At 35.6% G+C, this 22,997-nt stretch overlaps 1 protein-coding gene across 1 annotated transcript; it reads right to left on the reverse strand.

Annotated features, from left to right (window-relative positions):
• Nucleotides 1–1,053: 1,053 nt before the first annotated feature.
• On the reverse strand, nucleotides 1,054–21,273 carry LOC107588270 (nuclear receptor-interacting protein 2-like). Its single transcript, XM_016276337.1, has 6 exons — nucleotides 20,645–21,273; nucleotides 9,566–9,928; nucleotides 5,157–5,239; nucleotides 4,321–4,448; nucleotides 3,689–3,741; nucleotides 1,054–1,391 (listed from the first exon to the last, which is right to left on the reverse strand). Exons 1-6 carry the CDS (start codon nucleotides 20,795–20,797, stop codon nucleotides 1,272–1,274), a joined length of 900 nt encoding a protein of 299 aa, XP_016131823.1. The 5' UTR covers nucleotides 20,798–21,273; the 3' UTR covers nucleotides 1,054–1,271.
• Between the last annotated feature and the right edge of the window lie 1,724 nt (nucleotides 21,274–22,997).

Here is a 22,997-nt window from a genome sequence, read left to right on the forward strand (position 1 = left end):
TAAGAATTATGAGCAAGGACATTTCAAGATGCAGTAACGACAGCAACACTGGACATTGATTTATTTGATAACGTTTTTCACAGTCTGTCTTCTCTGAATCTGATCATAGTCTGAAGACCTGGTTTCGGTCACAGCTTAGGTCTGACAAAGTGTAATTACTGTATTGTGCCTTTGTAGAGCAAAATTGGTGAACATGTTTGAGGTTGTTGTTTTGCTACTGTAACAGTCTGAGGAGTATTTATATATTTCAGGTGAACAAAGTGGCTGAAATGCTTTATTCTGCAGTTTATTGTCTGCACATAGGCCTGCGCTGGCTTCATGGATCCTTCTCCTTGCATACATTATCTTTTCTTCTTACAAGAATAGTAATTTGCATACTCGCACTTTCATTCTCAAGCTTTCTCTCTCTTGTCCCCTTTTTTTTAGCTCACTCTATCATACTTTAAAAGGGATCTTCTGTTCTTTTAATAGTGTTTCTTGCAGGTGACAATCATTGCATTTACTCAGTCCTACACACCAAAAACAGAAAAATACTAGGGGGAAGTCTATAAAATCATGCAGATGAAGTGTTTTGCTTGGTTTGGGGGTCATTGAGTGAGATTGCAGCCCAAGGGCTCAATTAACATTTGATTGGGCTGGCTGAAGTCCTTCTTATCATCTAAGGGCAGAGTTGGCTTTCTAAAGGGAAATGAGGTTTGAAAACACAGTCTTCGTTAGTAAAAGGCAGTTTCTGACGAGAGATTTCTAGGTAAATTTGAGGTTTTGCAGAAGAAACTTGCTGATTTTTTTTTTTTTTACATTTAAAAGTATAAAATCAGTTTTGGTGATTGTGTAGGAGACTCTCTGTTACATTAATGTATAAGAATATAATTTACTTTGATTGTAATTAAAATCACAAGTTAGAGAATATTACTCATCAATCTTCAAGCAGTTCAATTTCTTAAGGATTAGCTGTGCACCCCATTTTTCATTTCGATGAAGGCAGTTTTAAAATGTCAGAACACAATCTTCCTCCTCCTGAGCTTTATTACATTTAATCAAAACTAGTTTAGCACAGCAAATAATAATGAAAAATCATAATTGGCAGATTTCTGTAATAGCACAAAAACAAACAACGAAGAACAAAGAAGGAAAGATGAGAGAGGAGAGGCCTGTCTATGTTGATCTGGCACAAGGGAACACTACAGTCCAGATGCAGGCATCCTTCTGTCAACTTCCTCTCTGATTACTTGGGTACGGTCATGGCAGCTGTTGGGCACGTAGGTCCGAGGTCACATGTTTTTGTTGCTGTCATGGTGATGGCACTGGCTGCAGGCAGGTGGATCCAGGAAGGGAAGCTCCTGCTCTGTGCTGTGGAGCCGGAGCACTCTGGAGTTCAGGTCCACACAGCACTGGAATAGAGAGCAGATCACTGCATCACATCTAGTGTATTATGCTATAGTTATTCTGTCTGTCTGTCATTCTATCTGTATGTTGTTCTATCTATCGTTCTATCTATCAATAATACTGTCATGCAATCTGTCACTTTGCCTAAATGTCTATCTATCTGTCTCTGCCCTAGCAACCAATCATGACACCTTAGCAGCCACTTAGATATACCCTAACAACCAGCATCTTAGTAACAATCACCCAGTTAGAACACCCACGCAACTGCCTAGCAACCATGCAAATCTCTCTCTCTGTCTCTCTTTGTCTGTCTGGCGTGTATAAATTTCAAGCTGCAGTCTTTCAAGATTTTAAAACTATTGTAAACGTATAAACAAAGATTTTCTTGTTGAACTTTGTTTTAAATTACTTTTATTTGATAAGAATTATGAGCAAGGACATTTCAAGATGCAGTAACGACAGCAACACTGGAACTAAGAAAAGTGGCCTTTTTATATTAAACTTTGATTTATTTGATAACGTTTTTCACAGTCTGTCTTCTCTGAATCTGATCATAGTCTGAAGACCTGGTTTCGGTCACAGCTTAGGTCTGACAAAGTGTAATTACTGTATTGTGCCTTTGTAGAGCAAAATTGGTGAACATGTTTGAGGTTGTTGTTTTGCTACTGTAACAGTCTGAGGAGTATTTATATATTTCAGGTGAACAAAGTGGCTGAAATGCTTTATTCTGCAGTTTATTGTCTGCACATAGGCCTGCGCTGGCTTCATGGATCCTTCTCCTTGCATACATTATCTTTTCTTCTTACAAGAATAGTAATTTGCATACTCGCACTTTCATTCTCAAGCTTTCTCTCTCTTGTCCCCTTTTTTTTAGCTCACTCTATCGTACTTTAAAAGGGATCTTCTGTTCTTTTAATAGTGTTTAGCTTCCTTCTCATAACTCGTGTAAACCTCAAAGGGGAATTTTTTCCCCCCTGGCATTTGAAAATCTCAAACCATATTCAGAGCTGATTCAATATTTAGATATATGCTCAAAAAAGAACTCCCCCATCATGTACTCCTACTTAGTGTCAGAACCTAACATAGCCTCAGAACTGCTTTGCTGCTTGCTTCTCTACTATTTCATAATTAAATTTACTTCATGTTATATCTGTAATCACTTCAGCTATGATTTACTGATAAAACTGATAGCATTTCAAGTCACTTTTGATCATGATCAAAATCATACAAGTCACTTTTGATTAAAAAAGTCACTTTTGCTAAATTATGTAAATACATGTAAATATCTTTGAGACTGGCAATTAAAGTATGATTATAAGTTTTACAATTAAACTATGAATATAAGATTGTAATTTGCATTTATTAAGTCTCATTTATACGTATGAAGATGTGATCTAGATCAGGGGTTTTCAGAATGGGGGTAAAGGAAAAGGTTGAAAAAAATAGTGTCAAAATGATTAAAAACATTATTTATTATTATTAATTAATAATAACAAAATATGGGGGGGATACAGAATTTGTCATTGTCATTCTGCTAAAGACTGGTAAAAAGGTTAAAATGACATTAATCAAATATATATAAATATTTATAAAAATATACGCTATTTCATAATTAAATTTACTTCATGTTATATCTGTAATCACTTCCGCTATGATTTACTGATAAAACTGATAGCATTTCAAGTCACTTTTGATCATGATCAAAATCATACAAGTCACTTTTGATTAAAAAAGTCCCTTTTGCTAAATTATGTAAATACATGTAAATATCTTTGAGACTGGCAATTAAAGTATGATTATAAGTTTTACAATTAAACTATGAATATAAGATTGTAATTTGCATTTATTAAGTCTCATTTATACGTATGAAGATGTGATCTAGATCAGGGGTTTTCAGAATGGGGGTAAAGGAAAAGGTTGAAAAAAATAGTGTCAAAATGATTAAAAACATTATTTATTATTATTAATTAATAATAACAAAATATGGGGGGGATACAGAATTTGTCATTGTCATTCTGCTAAAGACTGGTAAAAAGGTTAAAATGACATTAATCAAATATATATAAATATTTATAAAAATATACGCAAGGAAATCATCATATTTGGGGTAAGTGGCATTAAAAAGTTTAAAAACATTTGATCTAGATGACCAGCATGATCTGCAGCAGCAGTTTTCAAAAAAGACTTCATGCATTTTAATCTCAAACTGAAAATGCAAAACTTTCGAAAGCCAAAGACTAGTGGGTTAGAAACCATACATTACAAGACTCTGAAAATGAGGTTAAACAAATGTAGGGCTTACTTTGAGTTCCAGCAGAGTCTGTAGACCCAGACACACCTCAAATGTGGCGTCCTCTGTGAACAGACAAGAGATGAGACTCAAAATGTGGGAGACAAAGAGAGAAAGTGTATCCCCTTTAGGCATCATTTTATTCTTTCTCTAATTAGTAGAGCACATGAGGAGGCTTGATTAAAACTGGTGCCATTAGTAGCTTTATAATATATCTGTATGCAATGCATGCAGAAGACACGGCCGGCACTGTGCCCAGGTCATGTACTCGTCTGTTATGAAATTCCTCTGTGTTGCCCACGTCTCTTTGTCTGAGCTTTCCCAGACTGCTGTCTGAATTGGAAAAGGTCAATGGCTCAGTCTGAATGCTGAATTTACAAGTTGAAGAAATGTATATGACTATGACTATTGCACTCTCATAAGACTTTTCTGTTGCATTAAACTTATATTTAGACATGACTGGTTGGAACCAGTTCTGAGAGTACCAAACACTTAGGAGAATGTCCTGGATGTCTCTCAGCTCTTCTCTATTCAAATGAAATCTATGAAACATGGGGTAATCGTATATGTTTTCTTGGACAGCGTTTTAAAAAGCAATAGGCAGTGCATTTTCAGAAGTGACTGGAGAAACTTTGAAGTCTGACCTATGACCTGGGCAGTGCATTGCACTCTTTCTCTGCCCAGCTGCAGGTGCAGGGACTTCACAGTCTCCACTGTCGAATCACTGAGTGGCAGCTTGTCATGAGGTTTGTCTTCAAGGTTGGTTTTCAATCTGCAGACAATACAAGCACTTAGGAAATATTGTCATTTTTTGTTTCATATTTTTGTGATACATTTCTTTCCGCATTCTGGATTCTAGAAATGTCAAAAGATCAGCATTAACCTGAAATAAATAAAATTACAAATAATAATAATAATAAATGTTTCTTGATGAACAAATCAGCATATAAGAATGATTTCTGAAGGATTATGTGACATTGAATACAGGAGTAATGGATGCTGAAAATTCAGCTTTGCCATCAAAGGAATAAATTACATTTTATAATATATTCCAATATAAAACAGTTATTTTAAATTGTAAAAATATTTCCCAATATTACTGTTTTTACTGCATTTTTCATCAAATAAATGCACCCACGGTGAACATAAGAGACTTTTTAATTAAATAAAAATTCATTTGAAAAAAAATGTGTCTGTTTGTTCAGTTGATTTCAGTAATTATGGATAAAAAAAATATTTACAGGAAACTGGACGCTCAGTTTCACTAATAAAATTACATAAATTGATAATGATTGGTGCATGGGTTTTCACTGCAAAACATCAAAAATACCACAATTTATCAGCAAACTCTGTGTGTGTGTGTGTGTGTGTGTGTGTGTGTGTGTGTGTGTGTGTGTGTGTGTGTGTGTGTGTGTGTGTGTGTGTGTGTGTGTGTGTGTGTGTGTGTGTGTGTGTGTGTGTGTGTGTAGAATACACTTACCTAAGTCGTCTGCAGCATGTTTTAGAGATGTGGTTGTGTTGGCACCCTGTGTTTATGGATAACATCACCTCTGCATCATCGCACTGCAAAATAAACATTTGGTCTTTCCCCGATAAAATATATATTCCCTGATAAAATATATATTCATGTGACAGGAATTTTAAATAGCAAAACACATTATCAGTCAGAGTCTAACAACATAGCTTAGTCTGCCAGCTAGTTTCACACAGATGCCAAGTTGAGACACTACATTATGTTGAAGCACAGCACAGCATTAGCTTTTGTTCTTTTAAATAGGCAATGCCAGGTTTTGTTTTTGCACCGTCTGACAGTATCAGGATTGATAGTTTAATACCGTCTGAGGATAATAGCTCTGGTTAATAATGGACCGTCACTATCAAAGGTACTCCTGACGTTTCGCTTCAGTGAGTCGGTTTATTCTCAGTCTGTCCTTTCACCTGAAATTCCATCAGTGCTTGCAGAATTCAGAGCTAGACCGATGAATAATGACCCTGTGCTTTTGCAGCATTTGCTCTTTGGAAGCTCTAAGTGCCTGTTCATGCTGCTTGTTTGACATTTCTGTGTAAATAATTTGTTCGGTATTAACAGAATCAGTGGATATTTTAACTCATTAGCCATCCGCTTGTCTTCTGATGGATCCTGCATGTTTTGGCTCATACCACATTAACATTTGTGTAAACAAGTCACAGCAGTGAATACTGACTCCAGCTATTAATATGTGTTACTTGTGCCATTTTTCTCAGTAGATCAGCAAAAAATTAGAATAAAGAATTAAATGGTGGTTTTTGTTTTTTTATTTCGGCTTTTCTTACTTCCTATGAGCAAAAATGCACATTTTGTTTGGGGGAAAAATAGACAAACGTTTTATTCACTTTTATAAAGTTTTTATATTTTGTATTGTAGTGGAAATAGAATTTATTAAAAATGAAAAGTTGTGTCAACACTGTTACAATCATAATTCCCTATAAAAAAAAATATACACAGTTTAATTTAATAATTAATAAATGTAATAATAATGGCATTTGTACTTAATTTTGTACAGCAATTATGGCCATTAACAAAAACATTTCATTCTCTGAAGTATTTTAGAGAGCGTTGTAATAATAATAATAATAATAATAATAATAGCCGTTTTCTTAACAGATCAGGGAGAAAAAAAAACTACGTTTCATTTAGACTTTTTGTGTTTGCACGTATGCACATTATGTTTAAACATTCTTTTTTTAGTTTAATTCTTTCCCTAGATATATGTTTGCATAAGTATTTGTATTTTTGTACAGGTTTGTATATTTAAGTTGTAGTGGAAATATAATTTTATTAAAAGCACCTAAAGTTGTCAGTGCTGTTACAATCTTAATTGTACATATAACTATGTATAATTTAACTTAATATTTAATAATTGTAATAATAATGACATCCTTTCAAGTAAATGTGCCCTTGATAAATATGGCCATTAACAAAAATATGTGATCTGGATCTGGAATGAAGTATTTCAGAGAGTTGTGTAATAATAATAATAATAATAATAATACTATGTATTGAATAAGTTTAATATATAATACTTATAATAATAATAATAATAGCAACAACAATAATAATAAAAATATTAGTATTATTATTTAGTTAATTAGTGTCGTGGGAGCTTGAGGGGAAGCCTCAGCTGAGATATTTTGAGGGATTTGGAACCCGTTTGTGGCTCCACCTACACACAGCTAAAGCGTTGTCAAGCTTTGGTTTTGCTCTTTGCCTGTTTTCTAACTACACATTTAATGAGTGAGGGATGAGGTCTGTGTCAGCACTGTTCTACCGTTAAAGATAAATAAGTGGATGAGAGCTTTTTTGCAACATCTTTGAGTTTCCTGTCACTCAAGGTGAGCCGTCACCCCCGCAACTTTCCTACCACATAAAGGGTGGGACGCACCAGAGCGTGCAAACATGGGGGGCAGTTAAGCCCATCTCACACATTGTTCCGTCCCAGCTAGCAGGTTTCACAAACACTTGCACAGACACGCAGGTTTCCTTAGATTGTTTCACACTTGTTCCTTCCTCTGCTAGGTTTCTAGTGCTGTGTTGAAAGTGCTTTTGTTGCAGTGCAAGAAACCCTGAATTAAACACGTCCACATAAACACATTGAGGTGACATCATGTAAGATTAAAATTAAAGGAGTTTGTTTCTTCATTGGAACAGATTTGGAGAAATTTAGCATTACATGACTTGCTCACCAATAGATCATCTGCTATGAGTGGGTGCCGTCAGAGTCCAACATCTGATAAAAACATCACAATAATCCACAAGTAAATCACACGACTCCAGCCCATCAATGAATGTGTTGTGAAATGAAAAGCAGTGTGTTTGTAAGAAACAAATCCATCATTCCAGCTAATATATGAATCCTCTATCTATAATATTGCTTTCTCCAGTGAAAAAGTCATCTCGTCTGAATCAGGAGAGAAATATGCACAGATCAAGCACCATCACACAGTCTCTAGAAAACAGTTCTAAACAAATATGTCAGTGGATTTTGATGTGAGAGGACAACACAGGATGGAATTTTTCACGGGAGGAAGCATTATTATGGATTATGGGCTAGTACTTTGACCAGAAGCAATAGTTTAAAAGTTAAAACATTTTAATGATGGATTTATTTCTGATAAACATGCAGCTTTTCGCTTCACAAGACATTCATTGATGGACTGGAGTCGTGTGGATTACTGAGACGTTTTTATCAGCTGTTTGGACTCTCATTCTGACGGCACCCATTCACTGCAGAGCATCCGTTGATGAACAAGTGATGCAATACTACATTTATCCAGATCTGTTCCAATGATGAAACAAGCTCATTCCATCCGAGATGTAAAAGAGTTTGAGTACATTTTCAGCAAATATTCACTTTTGCGTGAGCTATTCCTTTAAGTGAAGACATTAGTTTCTTAGATTTTTTTTCTCATTTAAATTGAAGAATAAAAATGAATTAAAAATGCGAAATGGAGCAAAACTCCAAATGGATGCTATAAAAACAGTTGAACTCGGTGAGATACTCCCTTTGTGAGTTGTGTTATGTCTTTATTTGATTGCTGCTATTAAATGTCTGTGTATGTGGGTGCACTGGTGCGTGTGTGATACTTATAATGATGGCAAGTCTGCGTGGAGCCAAAATCGTGCATGACTTCAAAGTGAAACTTATCTTTCCAGAAGAGGAGGCATGAACCACTATGGTGGATTTGCTACATAAAACGCTGCCCCACTTATCTGGCTCTTCATTACCGAAGCTTTAATTAGATGCTGATGGTTTCTTTCCGTCTTTCAGTTCACCTATGATAATACGACTGCTTGTGTATTCCAGAACATTCAGTTCATCTGAAACTCAGATGACAATTTTCATTCATTTAACTTAAATCTGGGTCTTATTGCACAACTTTTACTTCATTATGGCCAAATGTTTTTTGTATAATTGTTTCCGGCAATAGCGTTCCTTTGTAGTTGTGCTAGTTTCATGTCTCTTGTATTTCTTTATGGTCTCTTTCTTCTCACATAATAAATGTAGAATACCGTACACAAATTAAACTCTGCTAACTATGCATTTTGCCTTCATTATTACCTTGCTGTGAGCTGGACAAGCTAAGGTAATATATTTTCGTGATTGTCTAATTTGAGTTCAGTACTCTGGTCTTGTGTTTAATAAATGTTGTTCTTTTGAACTTCCTATTCATCAAATAAACCTGAAAAAAATATATTGTGGCTTCCATAGAAATATTAAGCAGCACAATTGTTTTCAACTTTGATAAAAAAAAAAAAAAATGTTTGTGTTTTTTTTTGTAAGCAGCAAATCAACATATTAGAATGATTTCTGAAGGAATATGTGGCACTGAAGACACTGAAATATATTAAAATAGAACACAGTTATTTTTAAATTGTAATACAATTTCACAATATTACGGTTTTATTGCATTTTTGATTCAATAAATGCTTCTTTCAAAAACATTTAAAAATCTAATCGACCCTGGACTTTTGAATGGTACAAGATATGACCCAAAATTATGTCTTATAATAATATCTCATTTTGGGTATTATTTAGTTCCTTCTGTCCTTGTGTTAAAGTTGTTATATCACCATACAATGAGTCACTAGCACCCCAGTTACATCATCTGTATTGTAAACTCGGCATGAGGTGCATCACTGATTTGGGCTTTTTAGATGCATACTGGACCTCTAATACCCTCTCAAACCCGACCGTCGAGAACAGTCAGCTGCAAGGAATATTAAACCATGAGTCATACGGAGCCAGAGCTCGCGCTTTGTCATTATGACACACTGTTATCGCTTCTATTATGGACACAGACAGCTGAAAAAGGCTGAAAAGAGCTCAGCTCATCAGTGTGAATGCTTACTTTACACTGGACCACTAGAGCTGAAAGGGTGGATGCTCTCTCGCCCTCTTTGAGACCTTTCTTTGTCTCGTCTTCCATTTTATTTTTCTGTTTGGGCTCTGTCTTTCCACCTGCATCGCTGCTGTCCCCTTCGTCTTCATCATCCTCATCCTCATCAGACCTCAGGCTCTTCTCGCTCTCCTCCGGAGACTCCCTCTCCTCCGTGGAGTCATCCACTGTGCTCTCGCTCCTCTCCTCCGGCTCTCCACCCTCTTTGCTGTCTGCCAGAGGTGAGCGAATATGAGATGGGACGTCCCGGGCCTCTCCACGCAAACGTGGAATGTTGCCCTCCAGGAGACGGCGCTGAACGATGCTATGGGGTTGCTGTATTAGGCATACAGGAATAGGAAATTATGTTAGTAATGTGTTAGTCATTTTAGGCTGGGTTTGACATTGCATACTACTAAAATACTGCAGTTTGCATGTTTTTGAGAGTATGCAGATTTTCTGTACACTTGGAGAACCTGGATGTTCTGCTACATTTGACAAATACTGTATCCCCCAATGCAATGCACTAGACTTAAAATTAAACAAAAAGTAATGTTAATCTGTTTTTTTTTGCACTCAATATTTGACAGTCAATATTTGATGTATTTCAATAATTTAAATTTTTTTTGCATTCAATCCATTTTTGTGTCAAATATTGATTAAATTAAATTCCATAAAAAAATCTAATTATTAAAAATATTTTTTTTAAAGAATGCATCAATAATAATAAAATATCATATACAATTTTAAATTACATTAGGCAAAACAAATGTGAAATATTACATTAAATTCAAATATAAAATATTATATACAATGTTAATATTAAATTAAATATTAGTAAAGTAAGTATTAAATTAAAATGTAAAATTGTATTATTAAATTAAATATTAAATGAAACTAAAATATGTACAATATTAGATTAAACTTTAAAATATGTACAATATAAATAATAAATTAAGTTTTAATATTAAATTAAATATTAAATTAAAATATATGTACAATATTAAATAATATATTAGTATTAAAGTATTACATTAAATATAAAATATGCACAATATAAATATTACATTAGGTTTTAATATTAAGTTAAATATTAAATACAATTATTGTCTTGTGTCAACAACCCATGCTTTTTATTTTATTTTATTTTATTTTATTTATTTTTCCTGTCAGTCAAACTACTGGGGAAAATAATTTCTAATTTATAAGAAAGTAATTTTGATCAATAGGATACTCAGGCATCATAAGTAAGTACCAGTGGAGCAATTTTGTAGAATATTATTCAGCTGAGCACTTTGAAAATACATGGTAATTGTTTTTCCTTTTTTACATTGCTGCAGTTTGAAGGCCTGTGGGAAATAAAACAGGTTCATGTTTTATAAGTCAGTTTTTCATCATTGCAGAGTTGGACAGTAAACAAGTGACATAGACAGAGAGTCATTGAGTGCTGAAGTTAACTCCATTACCAATGATGACGGCGCCCATCACTTTAATTAGGCCTACTGCTGAAATCTGTGTGTCTGATTTGGCCATGAACATTGTTCATTCCCGAAAGACATCGTTAACTTCTAGCATGTTTCCTAAAGTGGAAAGTCAACCTTCCTAGAGCAAATGTGCAACTTTAACAAATTGCTGCAATTCAAGTCTTCTTTGACAGACATATTTTATAAATACCAGTATAACACTAAAAGTAAACCTCTCAAAATACATCAAAGTACAGCTTTCTGGGTTCCTGATTAACTTGATGGGGAGAAGCAAAACTGATACCCTTATTAAAAATTTTTTTTGGCCTTGTGATTCTATTATTCTGCTTTATTTCTAGATAGCATAATATCTCAGATTTATTTGAGAGACAAATCCTTGTTGTTTATGACAGATAAGTGAATATTAGCAATCTGTGCAGCTGTAGAAGTGCTGTGTTACTGTCTATGCGATTGCTTATACCTGTAACTTAGTTAGACTACAGCTGTCATTTCAACAGCAGAGCGACCCGAGGACACCAGACTGCGATTTGATCTGCTTTTAAACTTTCTCTGCCTCTCTAATAATACAATTATCAGGACCTCTTGAAAGGACCACTCAGATATTCTCAAAGGGGAAGCTGAAAAGACACAGAGAAACCGAGATCTTTCCTTCCTTTTCTATCCCATGCTTTCATCTGCTACAATGGAGTGCTGCTCTTTTGTAACTCAAAACATACTCATCCTGTTCAAAAATTCAGCTTGAGATGATGGAAGTAGATAAGAATACATATATTAATAAATAAAATTTAAAAAACTAATAAAAGATTGTCATATAAAACTATTTATTTAAATTAGGCAAATTAATCATCATCATCATCCTCATCATCTCCAATATAAATAATCTATAATATTCAATTAAATATTAAATTGATTTTAAAAATGTACTAAAATAGGCATAAGTATTAAAATAAAATAGCATATGTGCACAATATACATATTGCATTAAGTTGTCATTTTAAATGAAATATTAATAAAATTGTGAAAAAAATGTAGGATTCTACTGCTTGAAATGTTTATGGGAAGATGGGAGAAGATGGCGCCACACATGGCTGCCTCGGTTTTTAGCTACTTGGTACTTTTACTATTTTTGTTTGTTTGTCCTGTTTTGAGTACCTTTTTTCCGATCAGCTTTACTAGGGATGAACTCCTAGACATCAGAAATAGCACACCAAATAACTTTTTGCCGACTTTTGAGCATTCAGACGTTTTACTGGACATTCTAGTCGGAGGAACTGTGATCTTATACAAGTGATTCTAGCTACGCAAATGAGGGAAACGCGCGCTCGTGAAATTCTGACAGCACGGTTTTAGGACTCCTCTGCCGAGAATTCATCTGGCGAATCTCCGTTCCCTAGCAAATAAAACAGACAAACTTCTACTCCTCACCCACACAAACAAGGACTTTTTAAACTCTGCGCTTTGCTTCACGGAAACCTGGTTGAACGGAGCCATCCCGGACAGCACGCTTCATCTAACGAGCTTTAGTGTGGAAAGGCCTGAAAGCCATCACCAGCTACAAGACCCCATCCCCCAGCACTGTGGAGAATCAAGTTTTAACTGACGGTTTGAATGAGTTTTACTGCAGGTTTGAAAAGCCTGGTCTCACACCCTACACACATCTCACAACACAGCCATCAACACCCTCTCCCCTACTGCTTCTCAGCCTACACTTAAGATCTGTGAAGATGATGTATGTAAAGTCTTCAGGAAACAGAAGATCATGAAAGCCAAAGGCCCAGACGGTGTTTCTCCAGCCGGCCTCAAAGCCTGTGCTGTCCAGTTGTCATCCATCGTCCCACTTATCTTCAACAGATCACTGGAGCTGTGTGAAGTCCTCTCCTGCTTCAAACACTCCACCATCATTTTTCCTTGGACTTATTTAAATGTTCTTTCTGTTCTCAATGTCATATATGTATGTATGTATGTTTATTTGTTTGTACCAAGAGCTCCTAAAAAAAAAAACACAAATTCCTTGTGTGTTTGCACTTACTTGGCGAATAAAGCTCAATAATAATAATAGAGTAAGATGTGTTGCTTATTCATATGCATTTTTTTTTTGTTATTTGATTAGGTGGTCGGAGAAAAATAACAACTCACACACATACAAAAGGGTCTATGAAAAAGAATGGAATGAAATAAAACTTGCCATAATTCAATTACATGAGCATTTAATCAGAAAGACTTATCAAATTGTTCATCCTGTGCTTGTCAACATTTTTCTACTATCGTGCTATAAATGTCAGCTCACTAAAACATTATCACTAGGTATTAGTATTTACTCCAGATATACACTCACAATAACACTATTGATCCGTGGCTGTGGGTTTGATGGCGTATAATAGCATTTATATAATAGACTTTTGTATATTGATTAAAAAAACAGTGCAGTTGTTCATGTGGCCGACAGCAGAAACCCACGCCACAATGAGAGCTTTGTACCTTTTGACTTTTTGCTATAAGATCAGCCTTTGTGGCAACTCATTTTTTCAATAGATGTATCTTCAAGACTTATAGATTCGTAGATTGTCATCTTCTGTCATCAAATAAAGTCACAGAGGTTGCGGCAATCTGTTTTCTTGTTCATTGAGCCTTACAAAGTCCAATACCATGTGATCAGACACTTTGTGATTTTTCCAATAATTCTGAGTCACATGAAACTACATCTTGACATAAAGTCAAAGGCTGAGATGACATTGCAAAGCTCATTTTATCCCAGCATAATGAGATGACCTCCACAAGAGCCCTTACGTTCCTGTTGACACCCTCTTACAAAATGAGAAAAAAACATCCAGCTGTGTCTTGCTGTGTCAATGCTACATATCTTTATTGCTGCTGTACATCCAAATGCAGGTAAATTAGATTGTTATAATTGAGTTTATTACATTGCCTGAAAACAAATGCATTGCTCTGTCCTACAATTAGACAGACTAATCACAACTAGTTCTGTTTGACTTTCTCTCTGCTCACTCGGATGGCCATTGGTAGAGTGTGGGTAAACAGAAAAGCTGAAAGGTAAATGCCAGCGTCAGCGCTGTTGCTCTGCTGTTTGTTGGTTTCATAAGGGCATCATTGCATTGGTCTGCTTTCAATTAAAGTTGTGTTTAATGAGAACGCAGGTGAAGTTAGACCTGTAAGCAACCAGAACAACTGTACATTTGTTTACTCTGCTTACATGCATAGTAAAATCTGGATAATGGCCGAAATAAATATGTGTACTGAGTTTCAGGTTGTGCTAAAACTTGCCGTATGACCTTGATCCTAAAACGTACTCCTTTTAGGTCATTTACCTTGCAGTTAAGCATAATCAGTGTAAGATCACGCATGTCTAAAAATGAAACGATGCAATGGTTTGATCACAGCACAACACAGCAGTTCAGGTTGGGTATGACGCAACACTTGTGTTGCTTTAGCCTAAAAAAACATCCGTCCTGCAACATCAGCCATCAGAGTTAAGTCTAAATTAATCTCTGGCAGCCTTTCACTTTAGATCTGAATGGAAAATACAGTTGAGAAAAGACTATTATGTAGAGTACAGTGGCCATAAGTGGATATAGAATGTTTTATGTCTTTTATTGGAAAAGAATAATGTGGAAAGCTAGTGTAACTGAACACCATAATTGGCCATAAAAGGTTTTCGTTTTATTTTATTTAATTATATATATATATTTTTTAGATAATATTAATGTTAAAAACTAGTGGAAAAAGAAACTGGCGTCATCTGGAAAGAAGCTTTATTCCTGAAAGTTTTCAGTAATTCAAACTGAAAAAGTAATCTTATGAAATATGTAGGTCTCTGTAGGAATATCAGCTGTAATCGCTTTCACTTATTCTTCCATAGTTTGATTGTCTAATTTAGGAAGAGACTACAAAATGCTTTTACCAATAATAATTGATTTCATGTAGACCCAGTGCTACTCAATACGATCCACTGTGTTTGTTTCTCATCTGCATGTGGCATTAGCTCATTTTCTCCTAGTAACCATCAGATTAATTGTACTGTAATGAACATCATTACAACAGTCTTTTTAGTGAGGTGTGTGTCCATGCAGGTGTACGTGTGTAAATACTCTGGCTAATTCATATTCAGTGCGGTTGGGAGGGATTTTGCAACAGTGGAAGGTTAATGGAGAAGTGAGGATGGATGAATGATGGAAGCTCTTGAGTGCTTTTGACCTCATGACTCTTCTGATTCAGCCTTACATCTGAGAATGAGGTGTTAAGACAAGAGGCTTGAGACAAGAGCATTATGGAAAGGCCACCTGTAAGAGTCCACCTTTATTTGCTATATATTATATTATACTGAAAAAATGAATGTGGAAAACTAGTGTCACTGAATACTATAATTAGCCATAAACGGATTTTATGTTATTTTATTGAAAAGAATAATGTTGAAAACTAGTGTAGACGGATTTTTTTAAAGGATTTTATTTCATTTATAAGACAAGAGGGTTGAGACAAGAGCATTATGGAAAGGCCACCTGTAAGAGTCCACCTTTATTTGCTATATATTATATTATATTGAAAAAATTAATGTGGAAAACTAGTGAACACCATTTTTATTTTATTTCATTTTATTACATTTTTTGTTATTATTTTCCCTTTTTTAAAACATAAATATATAAATAAAGGTGTGCTTTATTCTTAATTCTAGAAACTCTATCCATCTATCTATCTGTCTGTGTTAATATGTAATTATTTATTAATTGCATCCTAAGTCTTACTACTGCAGTATTCTTAGATAATTTACTGGAAAAATAAGAACAAATGCACTGATTAAGGCAACAGTTTTGCATTGTGTACATGTAAGTTGAATTCAAATCAAACAGCTTCAGTCTGGTTTTATATAAAACTTCATTACCCATGTTACTCTTTATCTGGGTTCACTCACAGAGCGGAGCACGTTGATTTTGACAGGATTGATCATAGCATTATGCTCCTCTATCTCTCTTGCCCTATTTCCTTTGAGAGCTACAGCCACTGAGTCATGTTGCCTTGATAGAGCGATGCTTTTATGTGGTTCTGATAGTTGTCGATTTGAAAAGACTCCGTAACCTTGTGCATCAGATTATATAAAGTTGTTGACACACCAGATAAAAAAAATAAAAATCTCTAGTCATAGACATCGAAATGGCCACCTTTCATAATATGACTCTTATTATACCGTCAATGTAAAACAGTCATGTAAGGGTGACATAATACATTTACAAAACATTATGCTTACAAGAGCAGTTTTTGTGTGTATTTTATTCAGTGTAACTTGGATCTTTATATATATATATATATATATATATATATATATATATACTTCTTAATTGTAATTTTAAAGTCAGATATGCAATGGACAGATTATGATCATGCAACTCTCCCCTCTAAATCTATTCAGTCCCACTAGAATAATTATTTAAAAATCCATTGTAACTTCTGGATGCTGCGAGAGCTCGTATGAATGATTCATGATTCGTAGGTCTTGGGTGTTGTTTTTTAATTCAGGGGCGATTGTCGTCTCTGGTCTGTATGAGAAAAATCTTTGCTCGACCTGACCGAGCTGATCATTCTATTATCAGAAAGCATGTTTGGTCTAGAACAGCATGTCCAATATCAGTGTACTGTTGAATTGTGGGTAAATAGAGGTCAGTGGCTATTAAGGTTGAAATGACTGGAGTTTGTAGCATGTGTCATGGGGCATTGCATTGTGTCCCTTTCACAACATTTTTGTTCCAAAAGTTTATATTGTTGCCACTAATTGAGCAATGACCTGCGTGGGCTGGATAGATTTGTTCAGGTACCATTTCTTGAGTTTAGTCTACTTTGAGAGAATCGTATTAATGGGTGAATCTCACAAAGCCTGTATTTATTTTTTACTGCTAAACATAAAATAAAAAAGCTATAATATGTTGCATTAAAATATTTAAACTTATATTAAGTTGATCCGATGAAGAAACAAACTCATTTACATTTTGGATGACATGAGGATGAGCTAAATTTCCTATTCCTTAAAACTAATCTTTTAAGAGCATTCTCCCATCAATTTTCGTGACCCTTCAATTATATAAATTCTTATTCCTTTAATGCAGGACAATAGAAAGTAGTCTGATGATGAACACTTACGTTACATTTATTGAATCAACATCTGACTCTGTTGTTTCAACGATGTCCGTTTTTTGTCATTTTGTATCATTACTTATACACACTTAACGTTCAAAAAAAAATATACATATATACACACACACATATATACACATTATATATATAAATATATACATATTGCCATAATTGTTGGAATAAATAAATATATATATATTTTTTTTATTATTATTTATTTATTCCTACAATTATTGCAATATATATATATATATATACTGTAATAATTGAATAAATATAAATTCTGCAGAAACCACTGGCATGTAGGCTTGCTGTGAGTCACGTGCTAAAACTCTTTTACACACATTCAATCATTGTCTGCCCACATGATTTCTTCAAATGGTGAGAAATGTGCGGCCTTGGACTAATTCAACAGATAGTGGCAGCATAAACAGCACACACTTCTTCAGTGCATTAGGAAACAGTGTAAGGAAGATAGGGTTCTCTCTCTTTTAGTCCATCCACATCTCCTGCGCATGAGTGCCGATCTGAGTGTGCCCTTTTCAGAGAGAGAAGAATGGATTGCATAGGGTCTAAGGCCCAAAGAGCTGAAACAAACCTACGGTTACATAACAAGAACAATTTCACGTGACACTCGTGAGTTAACAAGAGCAGGAAACCAGGGGGACTTGAGAACACTTTTACTATCATTGCCCTCACATATAGATACACTTCATTATTTAATTCATAATTTTATAGGATATGATTCTTTGAAATAGACTCAATGGCAGTTCGGCCGGCACAGGAAGTAATATACTCATGGGGTCCTGTGCCTGCTGAGCAACTGCCATTGAGATCAATTTGTATGAAATAGCTTTCTACAGTTATATAGACCTCCTTGATTTGGACTCTTGTGGTTATCGAAATGCTGTGGAAACGTTTTCATATGCAATACATACAATTATAACGACCAATTTAATTGGTGTTCAACCTCTCCAAATTTCTCTGTATTTCACACCCTTCCGCTTCATCCATCTGAACACATACTGCAGGATATAATCTTCCTTTTGCCCTTAAGAGGTACACAGCCCACTGTACAGTGCAACAAGACAGTACCATCTGTCTAACTGTCAGTAGGTATTTGTCTGCCCCTCTCGCCACGGAAGGACAAGCGTGACATATCTGTGCCATTGGTAAACGTCAAGATCGAATCCAGTGAATAATTGCTTATGACAGCTTCACAAAGCAGGCAGGAGACAGAGAAAGATAATTGTTTTGTTGTTGTTGCTGTTTGACGTAACACAAGCCAGATGGTGATTTTAAAAACAGCTGCACAGACAGTAACACAGAACAGAATATGATATTCCTTGAGACACATTGAGCATTTAAATTGCTTTAAGGCAAACCATTCCACTGTCTGTGACAAGCCAGTTATCTTTAGCTCCCACTTTTTAGAGACTCTGACATCGTAAGCTGTGCACACAAGCTTCAGCTCTTCCCTGCTGTGCGCGGAGATCCTTTAAATGCATTCTCTAATCATAGGCACACACATATAAACACACGCATGCGTGCCTGTGCACAACGGCACACTGATATTCTGAAGGTTTCTTGGAGTGCACTCTGGGAGTTTGGGTATGTGCCATCTAATCAGAGTAGTGGCTAGAGATGACAGTGGGACAGTTATTATGCCGGAGAGACAGAACCAGTACAATTCAATGACTTTTAATGAGGGAGAGGATATCAGTAATTTAACAGAACATTTGCTCTTGGTTTATTATTGGCCCATTGTTAGGTAGTAAAAATTGACAAACCTACATTGTGGGGACCTTGTGGTGCCACTGAGACTTCATAAAGGGACCGACATGGAAAAAAGTGCCTTTAAGTATTAGGATTAGGGGTAAGATATTATAATTATCTTTCCATGAGATAAACCATTATGTGTGTGTCCACCAATATTTCTGTCTAAGTTTCTGATGTTGATGACAAAGTATGTGGGGAAAAGCTAGAGAGCTTAAGCTGTGAGAAATCTTGTGGAAAAAAAGCAGCTCTGATTAATTCATGAGAGGATTAATTTGCGTACCGTTATAGAGATTTCAACTCCATGGCCATATATTATTTTTTTGTCTTGCTTATGTAACCTCAATTTTTTTTGAGTACAAAAATCAGTAATAAGGTCTAGATAACATTATTTATTATTAATTATAACAAGTAGTTCAAACCCTCAGTCTGAATCAGTAATATGCATTAAAAGTAGGCATTGTCAGTGTTTTTTTTCTGCAGGGTAAATCGTTACACCAGTAGTGGGCGATAAGTGACATCTTTATCATTCCCTGCGTCTGAATATGTGTACTATAGAGTAGTCGAAAACAGTATGTGAAAATAGTTTGTCTGAATGCATAGTATTCATAAAACAGTTGGCGAAAAGTATACCCGGATTTATTATCCCATTAAGCCACGGAAGAGGAGTTGTGAATGACAGTGAAGCAACGCAAATGATGCTGTAGTCACATGGCAATGACAACATGGCAGATCTAGTGCGCCTGGATTTTATTCATAATACACCGTCTCATAATATATAGACCATACTTTTTCTTGTGTCGTGAGGAAAGTTCTTTATCAAATGTAGTACCTACTCAGAAAGTATGAGATTTCAAGCACAGTTGCTGACTCAGTCAACTGATTAGTTAAAAAAATGCTGATTTATTTAGGAAAGAAACAAGCAATGTCCGAATGAGTGAGTCATTGAATTATTCACCCAGCTGTTCCATTTAATTGAAACAGTGATTTATTCAGGAACGGAGCACTGATATGTACGACAGTCGGCTTTGTTTTTTCAAGTGGACATAATATAAATGTAAATAACTCAATGTTAACGTTTTGTTTAAAAAGAATTGTCTATAAAAGCAATGCCACGAACAATTGTGATTCCTCGCAACCTCCTGCCTACAGCTGAATCACATTCATAACACCACTTGTGTGACATTACTTAATTATATATTGTAACTAATTATATATTTTATCATATATTTTTTTTATTATTTTTTAGAATACACATAAATAAATGTTTCTTCTCAGGTGACCAAAGAGTGTAGTAATTATAATTATATTGATTCAAGTACAAAAGAAGTCAATGGGAGGTCCTCACCATGATATAAACCGTGAAAGTGTGTGACTCACATCTACCAGCATGGACGGGAAGCTGAATACCGGATCTACTGATGTGTCAGAAACATTCACTGCCTTGTCTGGAGCGCTAAATAATGAATCATGTCAGCATTGTGTGATGGGATGCAGAAACATTTGAAACTGTTTACTGATTTGCATATATATATATATATATATGTAAAACTGCATACATGCATCCTTTCACGTATTCACACACAGTATTTACATAAGTAAATTCATAACTGCCTCAACCATTTTATGGTTGAACAAAAGAGCCACTCACCAGGTCTTTGGAGGTTCCCAACTTCTTCAGCCCATCCAGAGGCAGAAGATCCGCGGAGTCCTTGTGCATGAACTGGGTGGCCTGTTTCAGTCTCCTCTGCTGGTGCATGATGGCTTTGTCCCTCATCTCTAACTCCTTCTTGCCCTCACTCATGGTTTTCGTGGATAAAATGCTAAATAAACAGAGCTACCCACTAAAACGGGCTCTAATGAAGCTTATTGTGGCACTGCAGTGACGGGTGAAAGCCAGCAAGAACGTGACCCTGATACACAGCAAGACGACCTCGTGCACGCTCCCCCTAAAGCATACACATGTGAATGCATGCAGGCATTCAGTTGAGGTATCAAAAATTGCCAATTTTCCTCTAGATAGCAACTTCTAACCAAACATAAATTGGAATTACTCCGCTTAGGCCCCTTATTGTAGCTTGTAATCTCTCCTGTGGCAGGTGATCCTGATAATCTTCTCCTGTTGATTGACAGCTGTCAGTCCAGTGCAGTGATTGGCGTGGTTGTCATGGTGAAGAGCGTGTGATTGTTGAGAGCTTCGGTCCGTCTGCATCCCAGAGATGTTCAAACTGTCCTTGCAGCACTGCAGAGGCGAACTGTCCTCCCCTCTTTCCCTCTCATTTTCTGTCTCTCCTCCCCTCCTCTCTCTGTCTCCACCTCCCCCTTTCTTTCTCCACCTACCTCTCTTTCGCACTCTCTCTTCTCTCATGCTCTCTGCCATGTGTCTCACTTCATCTTGCTCTTTCTATATCAGCTTTTCGAAGTGACTTTTGTCGGTAGGTAACATTAATTAGAATGATGAAGGCTCCTTTGAAATACTTCGTTTAGCCTTCATCTTTGGTCTTCTCATTCTCTCACACACACGTGTGGCAAAACTGTAATATAATTTCTTAGTTAGAAACCTACTTAAAGTGCAAAAATAGATTTATAAATAGTTACCCAAAATAGGTGACATGTACACACCAGGGCTGCTTTGATTAAATTGATACAGTCTCAAATACAGTAAAAAAAAATTTAAATAAAAAAGTCATATTGTGTTCAGAAAATTGCTTTTCTATTTTAATACATTTTAATTGGTTGGGGATCTTTCTCCACCTACCTCTCTTTCGCACTCTCTCTTCTCTCATGCTCTCTGCCATGTGTCTCACTTCATCTTGCTCTTTCTATATCAGCTTTTCGAAGTGACTTTTGTCGGTAGGTAACATTAATTAGAATGATGAAGGCTCCTTTGAAATACTTCGTTTAGCCTTCATCTTTGGTCTTCTCATTCTCTCACACACACGTGTGGCAAAACTGTAATATAATTTCTTAGTTAGAAACCTACTTAAAGTGCAAAAATAGATTTATAAATAGTTACCCAAAATAGGTGACATGTACACACCAGGGCTGCTTTGATTAAATTGATACAGTCTCAAATACAGTAAAAAAAAATTTAAATAAAAAAGTCATATTGTGTTCAGAAAATTGCTTTTCTCTTCAGTTGCCTCTGCTATAGACTGAATAATTCAGGGCACAGTAGCAGTAGTCTCTGATAGCAGTAAGGCTTTACTTTTTGTATTTTGAAACATTACTGTGATTCAGTGTTTAAGTGAAGTGATCCAGTCATTGGCTATGATTAACTGGTGTTCTATGTGTATCAGAACAGCTATATGAAGCTACATTGAGAATTGTGAGAGACCCAGAGCAGATGTGACTTGTTAAATCAGTCTACTGAGGTAGAACAAGCTGTTTCTGCTGCATTTCTTCCAGCGTGAGACCTGCGATCAGTCAGAGAGTCAGCTCACTACAGCAGTGACACATTAAAGGCAATGCAGGGCTTCGTTTCTTGCTAGAGATGTTATCAGTTGGCCACATGGTGTACAGCCTGTTCTTTATCTGGATGCTCAATATATGTTGTGCATGTTTTTGATGTGTTTTTGTTGGTATTTATAATCTTAATTGTTTTAATACGTAAATACTCTATTCATTTGCATGTGCATTATGTGCATTTGTAGTGAATAACAGAACTGTGTGTGTGTGTTTGTGCACGTGTGGTGAAAATATTTATTATACTAAATTAAGTTGTAGTGCCACCAAGTGGCTGTATTATTATAGCAAGGACATAAGGACAACCAGGACCAAGGCTATTTTGGTTGAACAGATGATTTTGATATTTTGCCTCCCAGTATTGCAGAAACAGACTAATTGACCATTTTACAAAATTAATGTCATGATGCTTCTCTTCAGTTGCCTTTAGTCATCGGTATGCAGCAGCATTCCAAAGCATTCTGAGAGAACAGTCAATTTTTTTTTTCTTTTTCATAGTGAGTGACATGACATGTGGCCAAGTATGGTGACCCATTAGT

The sequence above is a fragment of the Sinocyclocheilus grahami genome, unplaced genomic scaffold, assembly GCF_001515645.1.
Source record: "Sinocyclocheilus grahami isolate Dianchi unplaced genomic scaffold, SAMN03320097.WGS_v1.1 scaffold1.1, whole genome shotgun sequence".
Lineage (NCBI taxonomy): Eukaryota > Metazoa > Chordata > Actinopteri > Cypriniformes > Cyprinidae > Sinocyclocheilus > Sinocyclocheilus grahami.